We start from the raw sequence: 26,695 nt of genomic DNA, 5'->3' as shown, positions 1-26,695 counted from the left end.
CAGGTAAAGAAAAGCAACGCGGACGCGGCACTCCGATATTCACAGTTGCAATCGATCATCGAGGAACTCCATGACACCTTGATATTCCATAAGAAATGGCACTCGATATATAGATGTGTACGATCTTGTGATTCAATATAACGACAGTCCTTTATTTTAATAAATATACATATAGTCCGAAAACATTCCCTCGTTACTTTACCGCAAGGATTTTCGACCGATCTATCTCTCTATATCTATATATCTCGCACGCACCTATGATTCTCTCTCTCCAAATTATGTTATGTACTTCTCGCTCAGCGACTCAAATCTATCTGCCGTCCGTCCGTGCCTTCCTTCAGAACGCGCGAAGGCTTTCCCCTACTCCATATAACCTTCCGGACTTCCTGCTTATTTATTTTCGTGCTAACGCTATCGAAATAGCGTAAACTCCTCGCTGTCAGCGCCTAGTGCTGACCTTCGCATCAGCGCTTTCGGTTGTCCCGGAGTTATAATTAGGATAGTGTATTATTGTAGCGGTTAATGTGACGCACGTTCAAATTTGCGACTGCCCGCTCGATCTTACAATTCGGCGGTGGTATTTATAATATCGGAGTCTACATTCCGTTGCTAGTCCAGGACTCTCGAAATAGCCTTGCGCTGGCCTTCGCATCAGCGCTTTCGGTCATCCCGGAGTTGAAATGGAAATTTTTAAGCGTACGGCGCAACTTGAACAAAAATAACGCAACACCTACCTACAGCGCGACGCCTATACCACATATCATCTCGTCTTGCCAAAAATCTAATAATGGTATCATAATAAAAATACACATGGATGTATTTGGCATTTGACGCTCTTAAATTTGCGTTGGAAAAATTGTTATATTTGGCAAAAATAATAGGTGGGAGTGGGGTTAAATTAAAAAATGTGACAAATTTGAAAAATCTGATTACGCCATTGTAAAGAGCACAAAAAGCCATAAACCTTTTGTACCAAACTTTTTTTCATACGCCTTATATTTTCGAAGATATTCGCTAAAAACTATAAAATCCGTTATTTTCGAGGGGTTGTTTCAACCCCTAAACGTCGAGATAAGCCGCAAATAAAATACGAGTCTAATATTTTTTGATGCTCAACAACATATCCAAAGCGCATCCAAATCGGTCTCGGACACCCCCGACCGTTCCCTTGTTAGACGCTTTCCTATTTTTACAGGGCTCGCTAAGATAATTTGACACAGTTTACATTTAACTTTTTATTCAATTAACTTTCAACATTTTCCACAGTTAAAACACTTGTGACAACTAGAACACACTCTATTCTCTTTATTGTAATTTCCTCGAAAATTTCTTCTTCGTTCTCTTCCTCGAGTTTTCGTCTGCGTGGCTTTATGTGTCACGTTAGGGCGTTGTGGTACTTCAGTCTGCGTTGCTTTCTCTGATAGCTCTTTCAATGGATCTACGTTGTGGCTACGAGGAGAGGAAGGAAGAGGAAAGATGAGACGGGGAACTTCGAATTGTCTCAGGAGTACTTTTAACTCTGGCTTCGGTGTAGAGGTTACTGGAAGAAAAGAAGTTTTTGTTTTTGGTGAGACCAAGGGAGTTGGTCGACTGGCACCAAGAATCGGTGAATGACTGACAGGGCGACCTGCGCCAGATAGCGACTTGACGCTTTGGGTTAAGTTATCTTCTGGTGACGGTGACTGAGCACCGGAGGAATGAGGACTCTCGAGGGAAGGAAGGGATCTCGCCTTAGCCTGGTGGCTAGCACCGGAGGATGAATCACGTACGATTACCTTCCTCGGAGGGTCTGACACCGTGCGTCTTGCGCTGGGTATCGGTTTAGACGGTTTAGAGCGGCTATGTCCTGCGTCGTTCTGTCGACTTGGCAACCACCACTTCCTCGGCAAGCCGGGAAGGGTGCTGGGTGCTATTGGAGCGTGGCGTGGTGAGGCTAGCTCTACTGCTTCGTCCGACAGCTCGCAATACACCGAATCTTTCCTGCGACGGGCTCCTCTTTATTAGAAAAATCGGCGGTGAGCATCAACAACGGGGTTGCTAGGATACTTGCGTATCATGAATCTTGCAATCTGTCATCCAGGAAGCGACCTGAAATTCTCGCTTACCGATGACTTGAATCTCTCCGCGTTTGACAACTTGAATTTGCCCCGCGCGTATCCTGCTTGCTGTCGCGGAAATCACGTGTCGTCGGAGCGTAGGTACGGAGGTTACCCTTGAAGCTGGTGGCTGACGAAGTTGCCACATCCCCATTGATTATTTTTTGAAAATTTGCAACATTTATTTCTTCAAATAATTTTACCTACAGGGCATTTTAACGTTCTCTTGAAAAAGTATAATTATTTGAAGAAATGAGTGTTGCAAATTTTCAAAAAGTCATCAGTGGAAAAAATAAATAAAAAAAATTATGAAATTTACTTTTCAATCGTACAAACGGTACAATAGAAAAATGTTCAATTTGCTGGATATACTTTGCACAATAGTAATAATACGCGTCTAATACCGCGAGAACATCTTATTTTCTAAATTGGTATAAAATCAAAATAAAGTTATACGAACAAAATTTTATCTCACTCAAAACCTTAAACGTATGAGCAAATCCCTTTGTTTTACTCACTTTTACATAAAAAACAAAAATTTACTTACCAATACAATTTACAATCTAAAAGGCAAAAGTGGGGTTACATGTTCCCCCACGCCAACTCGCCTACGGGACACTTTACGCTCTGGCTAACGTACGTCAATTGCCAAAGAATTGAACTGCCGTTATCGTTGAAGTGATTTACAGATAAGAATATTTCACATCGCATTTACATCGAGATTTGTGTAACCGATGCTTCGATTTTATACTTCTAAAGAATCTTAAACTAAGATTGGCAATTCCGAGAATAAACTTTCTAATTCTTTTAAAATCTTAACATAAAAGTCTTAAAACTTTTTTTCCCATATTTAATTATTACTTGAGTGAGAATTTATGGAGAGTGGATCTAAAAGTTATGTTATATATTAATAACTATATAAAAAGTTAAAAAAGTTATTGAACTGAATTATGATAAAAATCTGGACCCGAAAATATACCTAATTACTTCAGGAGCGTAGTGTGAATTTTTAGTTTGGAAGCACAAAGTCCCCCTCATTTGTCTTTTAGGGTTAACAAATAGATGGTAATAATAACATATCATATTAATAAAAATATTTATATTTTAACAATGTTCTTAACAATATATTTAACGGGAGTAGTTTCGGTCATCCCCCTCGCATGACTATATAAAATATCTTATATTTCTACATATATACACATATTGATATTGCCTTTTGGTTCTATGCACGCTTTTCTGGGCTTACGTAACAAGTCGTCGTACTCAATCAAATTGGTGTCATTACGTATGTATGCAGTATAATGACCAGAATTTAGGCTCCTGTTCTGGTCTTAAAAATTTTGTTCTGAGTTGTTCCAGTGGAGAACACGATAGTTTTAACGTGGGAAGCCTGGAACAAGATTTTTAACCAAGAAATTCAAAAAATAAATTTTTTCGATAAAGAGTAAAGTGCCCTTTAGGCTCCTGTTCTGGTCTTAACAGTTTTGTTCTGAGTTGTTCCAGTGAAGAACACGATAGTTTTAACGCGGGAAGCATAGAACAAGATTTTTAACCAAAAAATTCCAAAAGTAATTTTTCCGATGAAGAGTAAAGTGTCCTTTAGGCTCTTGTTCTGGTCTTTAAAATTTTGTTCTGAGTTGTTCCAGTGGAGAACACGATAGTTTTAACGCGGGATGCCTGGAACAAGATTTTTAACCAAGAAAATCGAAAAATAATATTTCCGATAAAGAGTAAAGTGCCCTTTAGGTTCTTGTTCTGGTCTTAAAAATTTTGTTCCGAGTTGTTCTACGCGGTTAGAAATATGTTCTAGATCGACAGTTTTGTAAGTCATTTTGTTTACGAATAAATGGCCAAAAACTGTTATTTAAAAAATTTTTCTTTTTTCAATATCTCTTAAAGTTTTTAACCAATCGAACTAATACTTTGGAACAATGTTTGGAACAACTAGAACAATCTGTAGCGATAAAAAGTTTTCGATTTTCGAAAAAAGGGGGGCCAGCGGAAAATAGTTTTTTTATTTTCTAGATTTTCGGTTTGATTTAGGGATCTGTCCTTTTGGAACAATATTTGGAACAACTAGAACAATCTGTAGCGATAAAAAATTTTGATTTTCGAAAAAAGGGGGGCCAGTCAAAAAAATCGTTTTTTTTATTTTATTAAAAAACTGTTTGGAATTAAGAAATATTGTTTTGGAACAATGTAGTACAAATTGAGAACAATCTGGAACAACTTTCAAAAATATGAATTTAAAAAAAAGTGGGGTTAACTTCATACACTCTGTTATTCCCGCTCATACATTTATCGCCCAGCGATATTGAAATGCGCGTTCTCGAATGACGTGCGGATTTTCTTCTGCCCAATACAGATAATTACGTGTATTAAACACGCCATTCGGGGTGAACGTAGCTTCATCCGTCCACAGAATACGGTCGGGGAAAAAATTATTCCGCCGACACTGCGCGAGAAATCCTGTATGTGTTTCGCTGACTGTTAATATTTATTAAAAAATAACGCAAAAACATTAAATAAAGATAATAAAAATACCTCCACAAAAATAGATGCGCTGTTCTTGATCTCTCGGAAAAAGTTGCTGTACTCCCTGATGATGATACGGATGCTTTCGGTTCCGACGTAAAACACGGTGCACTACGTATCGCGAGAAACCAAGCATCCGAGCACATGGCGTACGCTGTACCTGAGGTTTTCTTCAAACACCTGCAGGATTCTTTCCTCTTCGTTTACACGAATATGTATCGGTGCACCAGCGTTTCGCCGATTTAAGGCAACACTTCCGGTTTCTCTGGCGCGTTGTACACACCTCAAAATTACTTTGTCGTTAGGATGTCGTTCACGCTCGGGGAATCGTTCCGCGTAAACACGAGCCGCGCCAACAGCGTTTTCTCCGGCTATTCCGTACACGATAATTATATCGGTGTATTCTCTTGTAGTATATTCCGCCATTCTCGTTTTGCACACACTCAAGTCTGTAAAATTTCTAGATCCATGTACCACTGTATTCCGGCATTTGTTTGCAATTCGTTCTTTGACAGACAGGCAGGACCACTGCATTCCTTTTTCGTAAACTCGCGGAGTAGAATAAATAAAAAATTCGACCACTTGGCGTTGAGGTTTAGTAATCTACAAAAAAATAATATTAGACCGATTAAATATGTTTGCAGTTTTCCGTCTGACCAACAATTCTGCATTGACAATAAGGAGGTGAGATACTCGTTTGATTCTCTCAAACCACCGAGAAATCTGGCGAACGAAGAAATTGAGATTAATGTGGATCCAAGACTTTTCATCACATTAGAATCGTCGTTAATGCAAATTAATAAAACGTGGTTCGTCAACTTGTCATCCACACCTATTCCAGAAGATATACAGTGTCTTTTGCAACTTGGCAAGAATTTTAGTCTTCCTGTCGTTAATAGTGAAAAGGTGACGATAGAATTTCTCAAAAACATAGAGAATAATGTAAAAAAATTCCCCCTTAGAATGCAGGTTTAAGAAATAGATTTGCGAACATGGTGAATAACCTTCCAAATTATTCGATGGTCAGAAACGAACATTGTAATCTAGTTAAACAATTGTCAATTACTACGAAAATATTCTTAGAAGAAAATCCGAATCTCATTATAACCAGGGCAGACAAGGGGAACGTTACTGTCGCGCTTGATAAGAATAAATACGTCAAAAGCATCGAAGACTTACTAAAAGATACTGAAACATATAAAGTCGTTACGAAAGATCCTACAAAAAAACTAACATCGAGTGCTCTGAAATTGTTATCTAGATGGAAAAAATCGGAATATATAACGAGTTCTGAATATAAACGTTTATACTGTAGTGATGGAATATTACCGAGGGCATATGGGTTGCCTAAAATTCATAAAAACAACTGTCCATTTAGAATAATAGTTTCGTCGGTGGATAGCCCGTTATATAACTTGGCCGCATTTCTGCACAAAATAATGCACAATAGTTTTCCGAAGGGACAGAGTCACATCGCGAATAGTTTCGAACTAGTGAAAAAACTTTCCACGGTGAATATTGAAGAGAGCTATACCTTAATATCCTTAGATGTTGTCTCTCTTTTTGCCAACGTACCAATCGAAATGATGATTGAAAGCATTACATCAAGGTGGGATTACATCTCCACCAATTGCAAGAACCCGAAATCGGAATTCCTGTTAGCGGTCAGATTTGTTCTTGAATCAACTTTTTTTATGTTTAACGGGGTAATCTATCGACAAACTGTTGGTTCACCTATGGGTTCGCCTTTGTCTCCCATAGTAGCGGATATCACGATGCAGGACCTTGAAAGGAAAGCGCTAGAACTATTAAGTTTCATCCCTCCGTTTTACACGAGATATGTCGATGACATTGCGATGGCGGTGCCTTCCACTAGCTGTGTGCATACGTTAGAAATCTTTAATTCATTCCATCCGAGACTGCAGTTCACTATGGAGATTGGTGTGGATGACAGGTTGAATTTTTTGGAAGTTACTATCATACGTTCTAAAAACCACTTATTATTTGATTGGTTCCACAAACCTACGTTTTCTGGAAGATACTTGAACTTTTTCTCACAACATCCTCTTTGCCAAAAAAAAGGCACGGTCATTAGCTTAATTGATAGAGTGTTTAGATTGTTACATCCACAATTTCAACAAAAAAACATGGAGTTGATAGTCCGAATTTTAATAAAAAATTGCTATCCTCTAGAGTTTATCTTTAAAATTATGCATGAGCGTCTCAAGTATCTTTTTGGAACCCTCCATGAAGCAGAAAAGGAGAAATGTGTAGATAAAGATATATTTTTTACTATACCATATGTTCTCACATTAACGGAGAAATATAAGAACATTACGAAAGATCTAAAAGTAAAATTATCGTATTCTAGTATGAATAAATAAAATAAATTCATTAGGGTACATAAAGATCCTCTTCTCCTAATTCTTCGATGAGGAATATTGTCTACAAAATTAATTGTAAAGATTGTGATGCGTCTTACGTTGGTCAGATGGGTAGACAGCTGCAAACGAGAGTAAAAGAACACGAATCTCAGATAAGGAGAAGTGGTAATTCCGTAGTGACGGAGCATAGAGTGGAATGCAATCATGATTTCGGTTGGAATGACGTAAAGATTCTAGACAAAGAAATGCTTCTAAACAAGAGGCTATTATCGGAAATGATCTATATAAAAAGACAAAGAAACGGTATAAACTTGCAAACGGATACCGAAAATTTACCAGACCTATACATAAACATTATCGAAGGACTTTCGAAAGTGTAAGACACATGGTTGGTTAGCCTGGTTGGTACAATATAGTAACAATTGTATAAATTGATGTGTCACTGTTCGTCGTGACACATCAATGTTGACGAGACACATTCTTTTTCATTAGACACTTGTGCAATTTCGTGGCTAATGATCTGGCTAACTAATAACACCTTTAATTGTAAGTAGCATTACGTCTCTTAGATTATTTGATATGCAATCGCAGGGCATAGTTGTTACTCCGAATATTGATACAGGTATCTATCTATCGATCCACAATGACGAGATTCCATAATTTAATTTCCTAGCGGTCAAACCAAGAAATTACACACGGAGATACCAGCGGAGGCTTCGGAGTGTACATCTGCCCTTATGACTTTTGGAAGTAACGTCTGACAAGAATTTGCGGAATAATGAAGGTTTCGTTGTAGTTATAAGTATTTATTAAATGTGTAAAACGCGAGTTATATTTTCGGACTAAATTTAAATGTACTGGTAGACAATGCGCTGAAGATGACCCCAAAAAGTGTCGAAACGTACGCGACGTATATATCTTCTGACTATTTTGTAAAATAAATTTTATCGACTGCACATCAAGTTCGGTTCATTTTTATTGTCTAATTTAATTCGAATATTCCGCCATTTCTTTATAATTTTTATAAGACACACAGAGATCGAATTCTGGGCACCTACTGTTGTGGAGCGACGAGATTGAAAGAAAACCGCGGCGATAACAAATGCTTTATTTGTTCTTGAGTTCATTTGTTTCAAACGAACTCAGCTGCTCATCAAGCATTTGTTACCGGCTTTCTTTCGATCTCGTCGTTCCACAACAGTAGGACTTTTTTACTCGGTTTAACTCACTCTACTTGCATACAAAAGGTCCGGCGATTATTACCAGACACCCTGTATAATAAAATAATTATTAATATTATGTATAATATACAGGGTGTATCAGAATGTTTGGTACTTTTTTCATATTTAGATAGAGCGAGCCAAACTGAGTCGAAAAGTCATGTACCATTTTGCAATTTTCGCAATAGTTGATGAGTTATTAATGATTAAAAATCGCCGTATTGGCCCGGCCCACCGCCAAATCCAAGCGCGCGGCGAGATGCGGCCGCCCCGCGGTCGGCGCGCGGGCAGTTGTTTACTTCAAGCGGCACGAGCGGCGCGTAACGCCGGGCCCCCGTCCTGAGCGATGATAGTTTCTCGCCTTTTTTAAATAGAAATAAAATTTTCTAACAACATAGAAAAATTTTTTGTGCGTACTTATGTACATACGTGTGTACATGCATACACAGTAAAATATCAATTGTACTGCTTAAAAAAGCGATTACTCAATTTACTTTTTTTCTGTTAGTAAGTAACGGTTGTCTTTAAGAAAGAATATTTTCTTGATAATAGTCTTAAAATGTACAAATTTTAGAAAGAGTCTTTATCATGTACTCGAAAGAAGAATTTATACTCCTTCAAAGAACATAATAAAATTTTATTAAAGAAAAGTCAAAATAATAAATAAAGTAATATGAGAACCCTCGAGATTAAAATAGGAGAAGTCAAGGCTATGACGGTCAGACGCAGATCACAGTGCGTAATATCAGAAATAACTGTCTTTTTTAAAGACAACCGTTACTTACTAAAAAAAAAAGTAAATTGAGTAATCGCTTTTTTAAGCAGTACAATTGATATTTTCCTGTGTGTGCATGTACACACGTATGTACATATGTACGCACAAAAAATTTTTCTGTTGTTAGGAAATTTTATTTCTATTTAAAAAAAGCGAGAAACTATCATCGCTCAGGACGGGGGCCCGGCGTTACGCGCCGCTCGTGCGTAATCATCGCCGCTTGTAGAAAACAACTGCCCGCGCGCCGACCGCGGGGCGGCCGCATCTCGCCGCGCGCTTGGATTTGGCGGTGGGCCGGGCCAATACGGCGATTTTTAATCATTAATAACTCATCAACTATTGCGAAAATTGCAAAATGGTACATGACTTTTCGACTCAGTTTGGCTCGCTCTATCTAAATATGAAAAAAGTACCAAACATTCTGATACACCCTGTATATATTTCATTTTAATTTATTTTTAACATTTTTCTTTTTCTGAAATTAAAATTAAATAGAAATATTTTTTTAAATATAAATTAATTAATTATAAATTATGAAAACTGTTCAGTATTTTAATCCGTCGCGATCGCGGATCAATGAGGCACATGTAACGCCATCCCTTAGTCGCCCTCTGAACGAGTTGATTTCGTGCCGCATCCCCGTCACCCCCAGACCGCGAAGTCTCTCCCTACGCGTTATCGATCCTGCCATGCCTGGATCGCATGATCCTGCCAACGAAAACGATTGGTTGATGCGTGTCGCGCGCCCGAAAACTCCCGAAACGGAACCGCGAGAGCTCCGGTCTCCTCAGTAGCAAAAATTACTCCGTTTTACGCGGTTGCTATAACACGCCATCGTGCATGCGCAAATTCACCGTCGCAATCCCGCGAACGGTGGACATTCGCGTCTCTGTGCGCGTTGATTACCGCGCCGTTAGTGCGCTCGCAAATTCACCGTCGCAGTATCGCGAACGGTGGACATTCACGTCTCTGTACGCGTTGCTCGCCGCGCCGTCGTGCGCCTGCTTATCGCCGTCGCTGTCTTGCGACCGGTGAACATTATCGCGTCTTGTGCGTGTTTTACCGTGCACAAGTGCGCCAGCTAATTGCAAGCGCCACAAGTGCGCTCACACATATTACCGTCGCTGTCTTACGACCGGCGAACACTCACGCGTCACGTGCACCTCGCGACCGGTGAACACTCGAATCACGTGCACGCTGTATATTGAAACCTGCTCACGCGCCTGTGACTACTGTAAAGGTGCGTCTATCGTAAATCTTTACCTCCTATGTTAAGACGTTTATTAAACTGGTGCTTTGCACAATTGTTAAAACAAATCAGTGTCTTCTTACTCAACCGCACGCCTTATCGCTGTCAGGGTAGAACCCGCGCTTACGCTAATTGGCGCTACGGAGTTATGCCCGGAAACGCCAACAAAAACAATTAACTATGAGAAGGTGTTTTAGATTTTGAAATTTAAAGCTTCTTTTATTAAACGATAAAATGAATTTCTATTTAGAAAAACTTCGTTCCACGTCACATGAAGTAAGTGGGGTATACTTGAAAATAGGAGGAATACGTTGTAGATCTGTCACAAACTGTTGGTATTGTCACGTTCTGTCACGTTCTGTTTGTTGTTCGTCCGTTTTTTGGTGAATGCATTTAAGCAATTTACCAGGGATTTGGACAAGTCGTGTGAAGGCTATTATTATTATTGTTGTTATTATTCGGGACCGAAAAGATATCTGAGTTTATAAATTTTGTACCGAGGATCACTTTTATTTATCTGATTATAATGGGGATAATCGATGTCGAAGTCGACAGGAATAGGTTTAAATGGAGGTGCGTTTTGTAGTTGTTGTAATCGCTGGAGGAGGGGGAGAGGATCTTGATTAGAAATTACTGCTTGTTTAATTTGGAACCTAATCTTTTTAATTTGAGTTCGTCTACCTCCTTTTTTCGTCATCTAACCCGGATCCTCGAAAATGAATTTTATAGCTCGCCACACTCTTCGTCAGCGCTCAAAAGCCAATCCGCCACACTCTGCTCGCCACACTCTTCGTCAGCGCTCAGATCGTCAGCGTAAAGGCCAAATTCACTTTCGGGAATTAATTATTACGATTTCCAAGAATCAACCCCGTAATCGCCACGCTTTCGGCAGCAATGGTATCTGCTCGCCACACTCTTCGTCAGCGCTCAGAACCAATCGCCACGCACTTTGTCAGCGACAACTGCGAGTCGAATCTTAGAAGTGATCGATTAAGATTTCTAACATGAGATGAGATTCCAGATTTCGAGCTTTTCTTTTCCAAACTTATCTTACCTTTATTCTTAAAATTTAGTACAAGTTATGCGTGAGGCGCAGTCTTAAGATATAAGAGTGCAGGGATTAAGTCCCAAGATTGAGTTTGAGGAATTGAGTAAGATTTAGGAAAATTATTTAGGTCTAAGACTATGTGGCTGAGCAACTGAAATGCTAGAGCCAAAGGAGTGGCTGAGCAATTGAATGCTAGAGCCGAAGGAATGGCTGAGCAATTGAATGCTAGAGCCGAAGGAATGGCTGAGCAATTGAATGCTAGAGCCGAAGGAGTATGTGTAAGGAACTGAAGTTCAGGACTATCTGGAAGGAGCCGAAGCTCGGAACTATCTGTCTTCCGCGGCGTTTTTCCGCCCTATTTATACCCGAAAAAGACCGGAATCTCCCGCGCGAGATTCCCGCCCTTTTCCTACGCGTCTTAAGGGGGGAGGTTTTCTAGAAGCTTCTAGAATCTTCTAGAAGCGTAGTTTTGGGCCCCATCTGGCCCCCAGCCCTCTAACGGTCGTCCGATAAGATAAACATCCGCGTTGACCTAAACGTTCGCTCGGGATTCCGAGCTAGCGTGCGTCGTCTAAAACGTTCGAAAATTCCAATGCGCGTCTTCGAAATTTTAATATAAAATTTCCGTACGTAACAGTATCCTTCATTTTTTCTCAGAACTGTGAACAATCTTTTTTTAATGCATAATTTAATTTTGTCAGATGCAGAAATTATATTCTGAATATTTTGTACTTTGTTGATTGCGTCGAGTATAGGAAAGATCTGATTTTCTAATTTTTTAACTGCAATCACCAGGCATTTGAAATTTGTATGAATCAATTCGAACTCTTCTTGGATCTTTGTCGACTTAAATAATTTCTTAGCTTTTTTAATAGCGGCGGAATCATTTGGCAAAGCCTCAATGACAGATATTATTTCCAAAAATGCTTCTTATAGTAACTTGCTGCTTCGATCCAAATACCTCAACGAGTTGTAATTGGCGATGGCGGTAAAGGAACATTGGGAAGCATTTCTTTAAACAAGTCGACTCTATGTGGAGCTTTGCGAAATATTTTTTTTGTTTCCGAAATGACCCAGTTTGCTTTTTTATACGTACACCTAACTTCTTTGGCTACACGGTGTAATCCATGGGCAAGACAAGTTACGTGGATTTTCGGAAACATGCCGCATAGTTTTTTCCCAGCTTTTTTTATATAAGCAGCACCGCCCGATAAAAACAATAATACTCTCTCGTTGTTTGTTCCAGTAGGCTACAATTCTTTTAAAGAGTCTTTGACAAATTGAACAATAGTTTCATTATTTGTTTTATCCAATACTGCAGAATTAAAAAGAAAAATTTTACCGGGTTTATCAGAATGTAAGGTCCCTATTATACAATTTGCAACAGCTCTGCCTTCTGCATCTGTAGTTTCGTCTACCGATAACCAGATATTATCTTCGTTCACAATATTACGAATTTTACACATTGTTTCGACGTAATTTGGTTCTACATAATTTTTTCGTAATGTGGACGCTTCCGGGATATTTCGTTGAGTTCATTTTTCAAGAAACTTGTGTAATTTAGAATTTTCTAGTTTTGTTAGCGGGATATCGGCAAGGAAAGCTTCGCATAGTTCTTGCGAAAATGTGGACTTTCTTCCTTGAATTGTGGGTGGAGAATCGTCCAACGAAAATCGCGATCGGTAAAGATTACGTATATGTTTATCGGTTTGCTTATGCCGTTTTAAGGAATAGGAAGTAACTTTATACAGAAGCGTGGAACATATTTTACAATAAAGTCGATTCGGCTCTGTGAAAAAATCATATATATTTCTGTCATATTCATATGACAAAAAAGTCATTTTTTTCTTTTAATTATGTTTGCAATTCGATGAAATAGTAAAAAGCCTTTTCGTGCAATCGCGAACAATAGAAACTAAACTTTCTAAGGGGGACGTTAGAAGGAGACCAAGAGCGAGTTAATCTAAAGTTAAAAGTTAACCGACACTTGTGAAACTGGGCCTAAGTAGTAGATTTCACGAGGCTCGCCCCACCATTGAGTCTTGCTCCACCATCGAGTCTGATCATCGAGCGCTCCGACGCTCGGCGATCGAACTCGATGTTTGACGAGCGCGCAGCGGTTCTCGGCCAATTTCGGCTTGTGCCCGGTTTCCGTGCCCGAACGTCCGGGCTCTAGATATAGATCTACAAAATAATATTTTACAAAGTAAGGTGTAAAAATGTATATTTTTCAAATATTAAAAAAATATTTTAAACATGAAATAATTATTGCTAATTGGGTTAAACATATTTTATTTTTTAAAGCAATATTTCTAAAAAAATTTACAAATATTATTAAATATATTTATTTGCAATCTTTTAAACATATTTTTGAAAATATTTTTCTGACATTATCTGGTGGACATAGAAACATTCTAAAAATATTTTTATAAATTATTTTAATTATACTAAAAAATATTTTTGAAATATTTTGTGCTGTATGGGAAAAACCGTTATGAAAGAAGGTCGATTCAACATTAAAACGAAGTTGAAACGACAGTTGAAAGTTCGTTGATATCTGATACGACTTCGATGTCGAATCAACCAAAATTTCAACTTGTTTCGACATCAGATTATCGACATTGATTCGACGTCGGGTCAACTATATATTTCTCACTGGGCATTTCATTGTTTCACCTTTTTGTACAACTAGCTTGGTAAAATTATCTTATAACTAAATGTTACATGTTTATTTTATTGGATAATTATCTTTGTTTTTTTGTGATGTGTAAGAGTAAAATCATTAAAGACCCTTTATCAGAATTATAAAGCTGTTCTGGATTCTTTTTTTGACAATTATACAAGCTCAGGACACAGATGCCAGTTTAATTTGCAAAGGCGAAAGGGCTTTTGGAACGTTTAGAACAGTTTCAATTTTATTTTATTTTTGTTCCTATGATCAATGTGTTTGAAAGAGTAGAAATGTTGAATAGAGACCTTCAAAAATCTGATATGAATATCACTGAATCTCACGAAAAAATTATGACTGTCATTGATAGTCTTGGGTCCAGTTTTACAAACGTCGATTAACTTTTAATCTTAGGTTAACTTACTACGGTCTTTTCTACGGTCGTCTTTCTATGGGGGACGTTCGAAAGAGACGAAGAGTGAGTTGACCTAAGTGTTATGGAATGGAATGTTGGAATAATTCAGAGCCTTGGATCGACTTTACTGCTTTATTCTTACACACAGATCGCTAGCACGCACGCAACGGGACGCTCTGTCCGCCATGTCTACTACTCTCTCCCTCTACGCTCGCATACTCTCGAACCCAGCGCCTCGCTGCTTTCTTGCGCTTTGCGCGCGCACATCCTTCTCCTCAACACTAAGGTTAAAAGTTAACCGACGTTTGTGGAATTGGACCTTAAACAGCTGAGAATTAATGAATTCGAAGATGTGTGGTCTCAAGCTGTCGATGGAGCAAAAGACCTCAATCTCAAAGACCAAAAAATGGCTCGAGTTGACAGAGTTTGAATAACACCAAAACGAATCGATTCTGGTTACCCATGAATTTTCTTCACCAGAACATTATTTTCAAAAAATTTACTTTAAAATCCTCGATCAAACACTTTCATCAATGACTGATCGTTTCTTGACTGATAAAATAAAATTCCTATGCAAAATTGAGGATTTTATTGTTGGAAAAAAAGACAAGGATGGCAAACAAGTTCTGGTTGAGATAATCACTTCATTTTATAACAGAAAGATAGAAAAGAATAAAAAAATTGAGGAACAAAACGATTTTGATGCAGAGCAACTGAGATTTCATTCAAATATATTTCATGATATCTTGCAACAGAGAAATGTCACGGTATCTAATCTAATTGGATGTGGTGACGTTTCTTAAACAGAATCCTTCAGTTGCTACTCTACTACCACAATTCACAAAGTTGATCAGTGTTGCGGGATATAGGGGGTTCGCGCTGCGACTCCGCGAAGGGTCATTCCGCGATCCACAATTGGCCGATGCACTCATGGCGCCCTCCGAAGGTGGCGCATCAAACCGCGAAATCTAACGACCCGTCTAACACCTGTCCGCGCGGAGCACTTGATACCGCGAAAATCGACCAATCACCGCATTACAGCCGTACTATGTAAATCATCCATTGGTGAAAAAAATCGAACGATCTAGAATCGCGGTGTTCATGTCCCTCGCGAAACTTCGTACAGGCAGAAGCATTCTAATCGTCACGTAGTCAAGTCCGTGTCCAGAGTAAAATTTGTGTGCGAATTCGAGGCGATTACGTCGTCGAAACGAAACTACGCGAACGGCTGTTGCCCTTTGCCAAACGGGGGCGGTTCGTGAAACGCAAGTGCTCCGCGCGGCAGAACGAAACTTGATTGTGTGCTCCGAACCATCACTGTGCTCCGATCGCGGATTCCTCGTGCTCCGATCATGTGCTCCGAATTTAAGCCGCCGAACGAACATTGTTGCTGTTGCGAATTCTTCGTCCGCCTTTTTGTGAACACGGCGCCGTTGGGCACCGCTGCCACAATTTGTGACTCAAATAAACCACACGAGGGCTCGTGAATTACCTATTCCTTCCCGTACTCCGTATCGGAATAGTTTCTGCCGACGGGAAAGTTTCTCGCACGTTATTAAACAATCAGATTGATATTGACTATACCCCACTTTGCTTGCACAGCTGAGTGTTCATTTTCGACGTCAAGGATATTAAAAACATTTACGATCGTCAATGCGACAAACCAGACTCAACGGTGTCACGATTGTGCACATCCATTCAGAAGATTCTGAACAACTGAACCCAGATGAGATACTCGATGAGTTTATAAAGAAAAATGCAGTAAGAAAAAATACATTTGCATTATCAAACTAAATAAAAAAAGAAAATAGCTTTATACGTTTCACTTGTTTCTTTTTGTAGTACTACCCCTTTCCCCTCCCCACTCGTTTCTCCTGCTCCATACCCGAAAATACCAAAAGTCACCGGCCCTAGAATCCCCCATATTGTAATATGTTGTTTGAAAGGGCATAAAAAAAATTTTTTGGCACAAATCAGAGATCGATACGTTGACCCGTTCGAAAGTTATTTAGAGTCAGAAATTGCCTTTTTCGAAATTTGATCCTAAATAACTCCCGAATCAACGTATCGACCTCTGATTTGCGCTAGAAATTTTCTTTCTTTTATACCCCTTCAAACAACATACTACAATATGGGGGGTTACATTTAAGAAATTGAAGGTGACCTTTATGTGATCTTTGAACGACTATCCAAAGTCAAACCAATGACTCCATCTTATGTCCCCCTCAAAGTCACAAAACTTTTGTATGAAACATTTTTTTCTAAAATGCTTTGTTTCTGCGATATAAGTTTGTAACACTTTAACAAACTCACCCTGTATACATGTATGTCAGTAGAACAATGGAAATATACACGTGAAATCTACATTGACACTACGTGGATAAGATACTTCGACTTGACAATGGAAAAGAAACGTTGAATCCATATATGTGGATAACTCGCGGATGAATCTCCATCCACGTAGTCCTCGTGAATTACATGGATTCGACATGGAGGTGCCTGTTTCACTACCTGTGGACTACCTTGATGTTGATATTTAAATCTATACATTTGTCTTTAATTTTGAAGAATGGCGTTAACATTTTCTCAAAGTACTACATGTTTTTGGAAAAATTTATCGACAATTATTGGATTTGTGTTTAACAATCTTTGTCTCTGCTTCGCGATTTTTTTTCATCTAAGATATCTTCAGCTTCAAAGTCAACTCCAAATAAACGTGCTAAATCTTTCCATTAGAAATCTGCTGCAGATAATGTTAAAAACACGGTTGGAATTTCTAATTGACTGATCATTGCCTCTAATTCTTTCCGAAGAGCAAACCAATATGGACGTGAGCCACATATATTTGAACTCCAGTGTGGAACAGGTTCACTGGCGCACAGTACAATTGCGCACGTTGCAATTGCACACAGTGCTATTGGACATATAAAGTTGCACACCGTTCGATTGGACATGTTTCAATTGCGCACAGTCCGTTTGGATACATTTCATTTGCGCACAGTTTAATGTACTGCGCAAATGTACTGTGCGCAAATGAACTGTGCGCAAATGTACTGTGCGCAAATGTACTGTGCGCAAATGTACTGTGCGCAAATGTACTGTGCGCAAATGTACTGTGCGCAATTGTACTGTGCGCCAGTGAAGGCTTCTCTCCAGTGTGATAAACATTTTATGATTGACGGGTTTCTTTGCAGTTCATGCTGTAATTGTCCTATGGTACCACGAAAATCATTCCTCTTTGCATAAACTTGACCTAATTTTAATGCTTCGTTACGTTGAATGGTATTGAGTGCAAAATAACCAAATCGTTCATCACGTGCGAAACGTTGATCGTTGCATTAAAAACTGAAAGTATTCAAGTAATGACACATTAATTGATTGTGGTAGTGAAAAATTGGCATTTCCATAACTAAATAAACGTGGAAATGCCATAGATATGCATCCAATCGCAGTAAACTCATTTATTGGATTTGACTTAGCTTTTGGCCATGCCAGAATTTTGTTCGAAATGATTATTTGAATAGCAGTTCCTTAGCAGACTTGTAGAATAACTGGAATACCGGTTTCATATACAATATTGTTGTTGTTGTGCCATAACCGGGAGTTGGGCTCAGGGCCGACACAGGATTCGGGAATTTCGGGTCGGAGAGTAAAGCTCGTCACAATGTGTAGAACAATTAAGTAAAATATATTTCCCTTGTACAATTTACAATAGTCCCCTTTATTCAAATCCCGATATTCGCGTAACTAAACGCGCTAACGTTTTATAATTAGTGACAGTAATTTATTAGACCCACGTTTCCGCTTTGGTGTTAACTAGCGACTGCCCGCGCGATCGTAGGATTCGGCGGTATTTATCCGCGTGCCGTTGCTAACTCGGGGGCTCCTGAAGTAGCGCTAACCTTACGCGGTCAGTGCCGTGCGCTGACCTTCGCGTCAGCGTTTTTGGTTGTCCCGGAGTTGAACGCTCCTGGTTCCCGTGTCGGATTGCATCGGATGATCGATCGTCCGATGCAATCGTCAGTCTTTTCGGCGGATGTTAAATTTTACTTTTGTCGCTAGGGTCGGATTTCGTATAGGAGGCAACTCGGTGTTGCCAAGTACATTAATTACTCCTTAATACGTTGTGAGCTCACAACATTATTGTTATCATCTTGAGTTAGTCGGGAGTTCCTCAAGATCAATTTGTTGAAGTTGAGATCTTACATCACCGTACTTTGGTAATCTTTGAATATTTAAATAATCGGCGATAACATCTTGATAGAAACATTTTTTTTGTACTAACCAAAAAAGAGCTCTTTGCACTTTATTTCGGCGAATCTGAAAATCTTTAAATCCTTCTGGCGTACTGCGACGTACGTAAACCGTCTTAATATTGAATGATAAATGTGATAATATCTTGGCAATGTCTTGAACTTCTTGCTCAATATTAATCACGTGTCCACTGTAAGTGTACTGTCCTGGAGATCCTTTTGTTCCTGAACGATAAATACGCATTACTGGGTGTTTGCGTGCGAACATTTGTTCAATTTGTTGTATATTGATATGACAAATTCTTCAATACAGCTGGAACTATCCAAGGACACATTTCATTGGAAGCCGTAAACTTTGTTGCTTTTTTCTTGCAATAAGCACAATGAAAATTTGCTGTATAAGTTATCAAATCTCGATTGCAGTTACCACATATCTCATAATTCAATTCTTCAGTTCGTTCGAAATTATGAAAAAATGAACTGATATCTCGTCGTGTTCGGCAGCAAAGAGTGTGTATTCCGCGAAAATATTCTAATCCCGTATATTCTAATCCGAGTCCGTATATTATAATCTGAGTCTAAGTTCAAAAATCAAAACGAAAAATTTGTGAAAATATTCTAAGTCCGTATGCGATAATCCGATCTGATAATGAGTCTAACAATAAGTCCGATAACCAAAGAGTAGTCCGCAAAAATATTCTAAGTTTGTTTATCTGAACTGTCTGTGTCTGAGTCGCTGTGTATCTTGATGGAAGTATTTTTATACACTGAGACGAGCGTCTCGAAGTTTCGGGTTATATACCTAGTCGGCGGAATCTTGCTTAAGAGAGCGGAAGCCTCGTAGTAGCGAAACTGAGAACTGTTCTATGCCTCGGCGCTTTTCTATGTATAACGGGTAACGGTTTTACACAATTTGTTGATTAACTTGTTAATTAAACGGTACGGAACTGTTTACTAACGCTGTTTATTAACGCATAACATTTCTTAACTAACTAAATCGAATGTTGCGGATTGTGTCGCTGGACCCTTAGAGTTAATACAATTTGTTTACAACTTATTTAAAATTTTATTAAACTTGATAGTACGTTATTGAGTGCCTTCTCTAAATTGTTAATCAAGCATTCCGAAGCGACTGGCAATTAGTTGATTTTCCTAACACTTCTCTAAATTGTTAATTTAGCGTTTTAAGGTAATTAATAATATCTGAGTCTTGGAATTCTTAACAAAATTGTTAATTAAGCATTCCGAAGCAACTGGCAATTAATTGATTTTTCTAACACTTTTCTATTAATTTAGCGTTCTGAGGTAATTAACAATATTTCAGTCATAATACAGGTAGAAGTAAAATGGCACTCTGTCGATACCACTGAGAAAAACCTTCAAAATGAAATGATACTATCACGATTGACAGTTGACAGCGTTTTTTCAAAACAAATTTTTACAAAAAAAAATCATGAATTTTCGGGTTTTTTCTGAGCATCGGTCTGTCAAAAGCAATTGATCCATGTACAGTATTATTCGATCAGTTAAGTTGAAGAGGAGTTGTGATTTCAAAAATGATGCAGAGTCGGATATAGAGGGGCAACGCTCGCTTCGTTCGCCCCGTCCCGATGATTCTTTGTAATATTTCAATTTTGTTAAGGAGAATTAAAGCTAGTACCACTTGGGTATTATTTTTTTAGCAATTATTTTTTAAAACAATATACAGGGTGTAACAAAAAGGTTGTCTGCTTTAAAGGTGAATAATACACACCAAAATAATAAAAAAAGTTTTTATCAACATAGGTCCGCAAATGATCTCCTACCGAGTAGCTCAGTAAAATTAGCTTTGAAAATGGCAAAACGGAGAGACCAGCCAATTTTTTGAGGGTGAGAGGAGGTCATAGGAGATGCCCGAAATCACAAAGTTCCAACAAAAGAGCCTCGGCAAGCCCCATGCAAAAAATGCCCGTTTTCGGTACCTCGATTTTTGAAACTTTTTTTATCCCAAATGGTTACTTATGATGACCCAATAATCCCTGCAAAATTTCAAGATGAGCATATGCCCCGTTTAAGAAATATAGGGGGTCAAAGTTGACCATGTCCAATCAAAAAATATAGCAGCTTCACATTTATACTCCAATAATAATGTCCAAAAAATTCAGCCGAAATGGTTCTTTTAAGATTTTTGGCTGCTGATTACGAATCTGAAGTCAGATTTTAAAAATTTAAAATGGCGGATCCAATATGGCGGACGAATTTTTCTTAAATTTATCAGATTCACTTGAAACTCGTTACTCGGGGGTTTTTGGGGTCGCTGATTACGAAATTGAAGTCAGTTTAGAGAAATTCAAAATGGCGGATCCAATATGGTGGACTGATTTTTTTAAAATTCATCGGATTCACTTGAAACTCGTTACTCGGGGGTTTTTGGGGTCGCTGATTACGAATCTAACGGTGAACTAACTTTTAACCAACACTAAATCTTCTTTGTCACTACATTAAACCTACTTTGATCCTACATAGAACCTATTTTGTCCTACAATGGACCTATTTTTCCTTACATTGGACCTATATTCTACCTAGGAGCGGTGAGCGTCGAGCGGACTGAGTTTCGTTTTAAACAGTTCGGCCTAGAGTTACGAAACCCTGAAAACAAAAGACGATCAGCAGATCATCATTTCATTAACATTCCATTCCATCCTGGATTTGACATTACATCTTGCCTTTGCTGGCTGGATTATGCATTACATCTTGCCTTCGTTGGTTGGATTATTACATCTTGCCTTTGCTGGCTGGATTTGGCATTACATCTTGCCTTTGTTGGTTGGATTATTACATCTTGCCTTTGCTGGCTGGATTGTCGATTACATCTTGCCTTTGTTGGTTGGATTATTACATCTTGCCTTTGCTGGCTGGATTATGCATTACATCTTGCCTTCGTTGGTTGGATTATTACATCTTGCCTTTGCTGGCTGGATTTGGCATTACATCTTGCCTTTGCTGGCTGGATTATGCATTACATCTTGCCTTCGTTGGTTGGATTATTACATCTTGCCTTTGTTGGATATATAGGATCCGTCATTTTGAATTTTTAAAATCTGATATCTCTTTCGTATTTGGTGAACCCCAAAAACCCCCGAGTAACGAGTTTCAAGTGAATCCGATGAATTTTAAAAAAATCAGTCCGCCATATTGGATCCGCCATTCTGAATTTCTCTAAACTGACTTCAATTTCGTAATCTGCGACCCCAAAAACCCCCGAGTAACGAGTTTCAAGTGAATCTGATGAATTTAAGAAAAATTCGTCCGCCATATTGGATCCGCCATTTTGAATTTTTAAAATCTGACTTCAGATTCGTAATCAGCAGCCAAAAATCTTAAAAGAACCATTTTGGCTGAATTTTTTGGACATTATTATTGGAGTATAAATGTGAAGCTGCTATATTTTTTGATTGGACATGGTCAACTTTGACCCCCTATATTTCTTAAACGGGGCATATGTTTATCTTGAAATTTTGCAGGGATTATTGGGTCATCATAAGTAACCATTTGGCATAAAAAAAGTTTCAAAAATCGAGGTACCGAAAACGGGCATTTTTTGCCGATGCTCTTTCCCTGTGCATCGGCGGCCATCTTGAAAATAGGGGTAAGTTTGGATATCTCGGCTCCTATTGGTCGGATTTTTTTCCATTTTTTTTGTTTTGTATGAAAAAATATTTGCTACTTTTGTTTAAAAATTTTTATAATAGCTGTCAAGGAAAAAAGTTACAACAAAAAAGTGCCGTTAATTTGAACATCTTTATTGACAATTATATTGCCCCCTGTTGGTTTTATCAAAAAAATGTTCAAATAAAACTTGTAGAGGACTCAATTCTCTACAATTTTCGTATATGCGCTTTTGCGGTGACTCAACAAATACCTTTGGCGTCCTCTATCTCTGGTATTTCATAAGTCACCGCAAAAGCGCATATACGAAAATTGTAGAGAATTGAGTCCTCTACAAGTTTTATTTGAACATTTTTTTGATAAAACCAACAGGGGGCAATATAATTGTCAATAAAGATGTTCAAATTAACGGCACTTTTTTGTTGTAACTTTTTTCCTTGACAGCTATTAAAAAATTTTTTAACCCTTTTAGGTCACACTTCCCGAGAATCCCGTACCGGTCACACTGGGTAAAATACACCCCCAGCGTGTTTACACGTGTATAAAAAATTGTAGGTGACCTTAAAAAAAAAAAGAAAAATATCCTGTTGTAGTTTAAGTCTTCCTTAAAAAGTCTGTATAGGTTTGATTTGCAAAAAATTAATTTAACATATGTAAAAAAATTGTTGAAAAAAAAAGTCGGAAAAGTGACTTTTCACAAAAACTAATGTAACTTTTTCAATTTTTAAGATATTTTAATTTTTCAAACAGTTTTTTCATCCTCAGATGACGCACTTTTCACTGATTATTGCAGTTTATGCCAGCCGTTCCAAAAAGTATATTGATTTTGAGGTATAAAGGTGCGATTTTTTGCGGAAAAAAATGCCGAGAGAGAACTAACGGGCCGAAAAATATACCACCGACGGGGATCGATACTTGAAGGTCCCAACTACCTGTAGATGGCGGCACAAGGCCCATTTCCATTGGTTTACTGGGTCGTTTTCAAAGTCAAAAAACGCTGGGGTGTATTTTACCCAGTGTGACCTAAAAGGGTTAAACAAAAGTTGTAGCAAATATTTTTCCCTACAAAACAAAACAAGTAGAAACTTGCACATTGTTTCCTTATAATTTTTAAGTGTACAAATTATAAATTTGAACATTACTTTCTCACAATTTTCAAGTATGCAAATTATAAATTTGCACGTTGCTTAATCAACATTTTATTTCGCTCATAGAGCTTTCTCTTATGAGAAAGCCTTTTTTATGTATAATTATTAATAGATATTTATTAATTTGGCTTCCTCATAGAGGAAGCTCTATGAACGAAATAAAATGTTGATAAAGCAACGTGCAAATTTATAATTTGCATACTTAAAAATTGTGAGAAAGTAATGTTCAAATTTATAATTCGTACATTTAAAAATTATAAGGAAGCAATGTGCAAGTTTCTACTTGCATACTTAAAAACTATGAGGAAGCAATGTGCAAGTCTCTACTTGCACACTTTTTTTATTGTGATAATCTTTATTGCGACTAATATTTGTTATACTATTACAATATTTTTTTATTTCTACTTTAAAATAATTTTTTAAATATATAAAAATTGCTTTTATTAATAAAATTAGGAAATAATAAATTTCCTTAATTGTCTGGATTTTCTCAATATTTGAGATATCGGTCTATTTTTAATTCTATTATATTCTTCAGTCTTTTCTACCCCTATTTCATATATATATCTTTAAAATTTGGTTGATTAGACCAAACTTTATAAGGCTTCTATGTATGTACGGATTCTCCAAAATTTCAAACGTCTGTAACTCAAGAACTGATTAACTAAATCTTAAAAAATTATATATGAAATAGGGGTAGAAAAGACTAAAGAATATAATAAAATTAAAAATAGACCGATATCTCAAATATTGAGAAAGCTACAGTGTAAAACACATTTTTGTAGAAAATGTAAACCCCCCTAAAATCCATACCGGTCGGCAGATTTTAATAAAATTAGAGGAGAACATACTTTCTATAATACTCTATTTGTGTGTAAAATTTTAACCCAGTATCTAAAAAATTGTAGAAGTAGATGCGTGTACAAAAAATCCGTACACACACACACACACACACACACACACACACACACACACACACACACACACACACACACACACTTCCGGACATTTTCTACTAATGTGATTTCTCGACATTTTAGAACATTCTAAACCTATTTCCATCAAAATCTCAAAAAAAAAATTTTTCACCATCACAAAGCTTCCTCTATGAGGAAGCAAAAAATGGAAAAAAATCCGACCAATAGGAGCCGATATATCCAAACTTACCTTTATTTTCAAGATGGCCGCCGATGCACAGGGAAATTTTGTTGGAACTTTGTGATTTCGGGCATCTCCTATGACCTCCTACTCACCCTCAAAAAATTGGCTGGTCTATCCGGTTTGTAGATATTCGGTGTTTTTCGAGCTAATTTTATTGGGCTAGAGGGGCATTACAACTTTACTATTCTTAATTAAAATTACATTACATTACAAAAAGATACCAAATTCCTACATCATGCATACGTTCCCATTTGAAATAAATTAAAATAAATTGTAACCTTGCGCTTCCTTGGTCTGAGAATGATATTTATACACATTTACTTATTTACTATTTATACTTTTATTTCCATTATGACCTATAAGATTCCTACTTTACTTGGTATAATTGTTCTTATTCCACTTGACGGTTCACAGTGTCGTGCGATCTATCGTGACAACAACATGTCATGGACACTTTAATCTTTAATCTTTAATGTAATTTTATATTGTTGACTATCCTCCGTTCTCCGGACTATCTGGTGAGTGCTCGGATAAAAATGAGTTATTGCTCTTATTCTTTTCATTAATTATGTTTGAACCATTTATAGATAGCAATCATTTAGTTCTCATGGTTTTCCGACCTCCTAATCCGAAGACTCATGGTTATGATGGAGAATGGTTTATTGATGTACCGCTGAGGATGGCTCGAAGAAAAGAGCCGAAACGTCCGGAAATTTGTAATATGCAAATATATCTGTCTTTTGGCATTACACACTAATTACCGCGTCGACTCTCTTATTACCAATTTCTTTTATGTTTCTTATTATTATTGAAAGTCCGTAATTATTTTATTATCAAGATAAATATTTAAGCGTCTCAATTTAAACTCACCCTGTACATTACAATAAAAATTTATATGAAAATCTACTACACGGCTTATACTGTTACATCACGTTGTTACATCAGATGTTACAGATGATAATTTCATCTGAGACATGTCGTAGGGCCACTTTAAAAAACTCCATTAATTTAAAGCGAACTCCAAAGATCTTTTGCTCCAAGCTGGACCACACAGAAAAGTCCATCAGTTTCAAACCCAACGACCAAACTCGCTGCCCCAAAAACCGGGAAACTAGCTCTTCGCATGTCGCAATCGCTGTTCACGCCGAATAAGTTAGTTACATGCAATATTAAACAACTAAGAATCTATGAAATAGATTGATTTTAAATAAAAGTTAATATATTCAAAATAAAAGTTTATATACTAACATTACGCCTCTAGTTTTAATTTATTACTTTATGATACGTTGTGCCTCACTACCGCTTTGTATGTTAGATCAGAGGGCCAGCAGCTAGTAATTCCACTGCTGTCAGTTAGATTGTAACTCTTAATCAAGAGACATACACGGTAGTGTCTCGCGCCAAGTACGCACGGAGCGAGACCGACCGTGACTCTTTTACGCGACGCGACGAGTTGCGAGTTTATATATCGTGATGGTTCAACTTGTTCATATGATTCAAATTACCCGAACTTCCTCCGATGTGTTCAAAACGAAAGGCCGAAAATTGGGTAAAATTCAAATGTCGTTTTTGGACAAACAAATAAACATACATAATTTTCTTTTAAAACATGTTATTAGTGCTTTCTTAACGAACAAAATGAGACGTAAAAATTCCAAGAATATAATTAAAGGTGATATTGATGATTGAAGGCAACCGCGCGATTTGTGCACTGCTCTGTTCTTGCCACGATTCCTGGTGAACGAGCTGGAATTTTTCAATTTTTTGGTGCCATTTTGTTGGTGAGATCCCCCTCTCTATAGACTGAACCTAAAGTCTAAAAAAGTACGTTAAGATTGCAACAATGGCAGCCAAAAAAGAAAAAAATGTCAACAAATTTAAGTTATTTGTTGTTAAAACAGTTACGTCGATATCTGCAGCCGTTCGTGAGTTATCGTGGCAAAACTAGCGAAAAATGCTATTTCGAGAAAAACACGGTTAAAGTTTAGAATACTAGTTTTAGCTAGAAAATTGATACGTACGAAGCTCAAAAGTTATCCGTGCTATAAAATGACGTCTCCCCAGGTCAGCTTTAATTACTGCAGTAATCACAGAA

At 37.7% G+C, this 26,695-nt stretch overlaps 2 protein-coding genes and 1 pseudogene across 2 annotated transcripts in view; 2 read left to right on the top strand and 1 right to left on the bottom strand.

The window, feature by feature from the left end:
* Positions 1-26,695, top strand: part of LOC139779019 (uncharacterized) — an 83,426-nt gene that overhangs the window by 45,219 nt on the left and 11,512 nt on the right. The window lies entirely within an intron of this gene.
* Positions 6,023-7,015, top strand: LOC139778997 (uncharacterized). Its single transcript, XM_071717193.1, has one exon. It carries the CDS (start codon positions 6,071-6,073, stop codon positions 7,013-7,015), a length of 945 nt encoding a protein of 314 aa, XP_071573294.1. The 5' UTR covers positions 6,023-6,070.
* On the bottom strand, positions 12,219-23,248 carry LOC139779016 (uncharacterized; annotated as a pseudogene).

The sequence above is a fragment of the Temnothorax nylanderi genome, unplaced genomic scaffold, assembly GCF_030848795.1.
Source record: "Temnothorax nylanderi isolate EJ_2023f unplaced genomic scaffold, tnyl_v1.0 TNYL_tig0205_pilon, whole genome shotgun sequence".
Taxonomy (NCBI): domain Eukaryota; kingdom Metazoa; phylum Arthropoda; class Insecta; order Hymenoptera; family Formicidae; genus Temnothorax; species Temnothorax nylanderi.
Note: the sequence above shows the minus strand (reverse complement) of the source record. Positions and strands in the feature narration are given on the sequence as shown.

Coding starts and splice junctions, on each gene's coding strand:
- LOC139778997 (XM_071717193.1), top strand. CDS start 6,071: ATGCACAATAGTTTTCCGAAGGGACAGAGTCACATCGCGAATAGTTTC.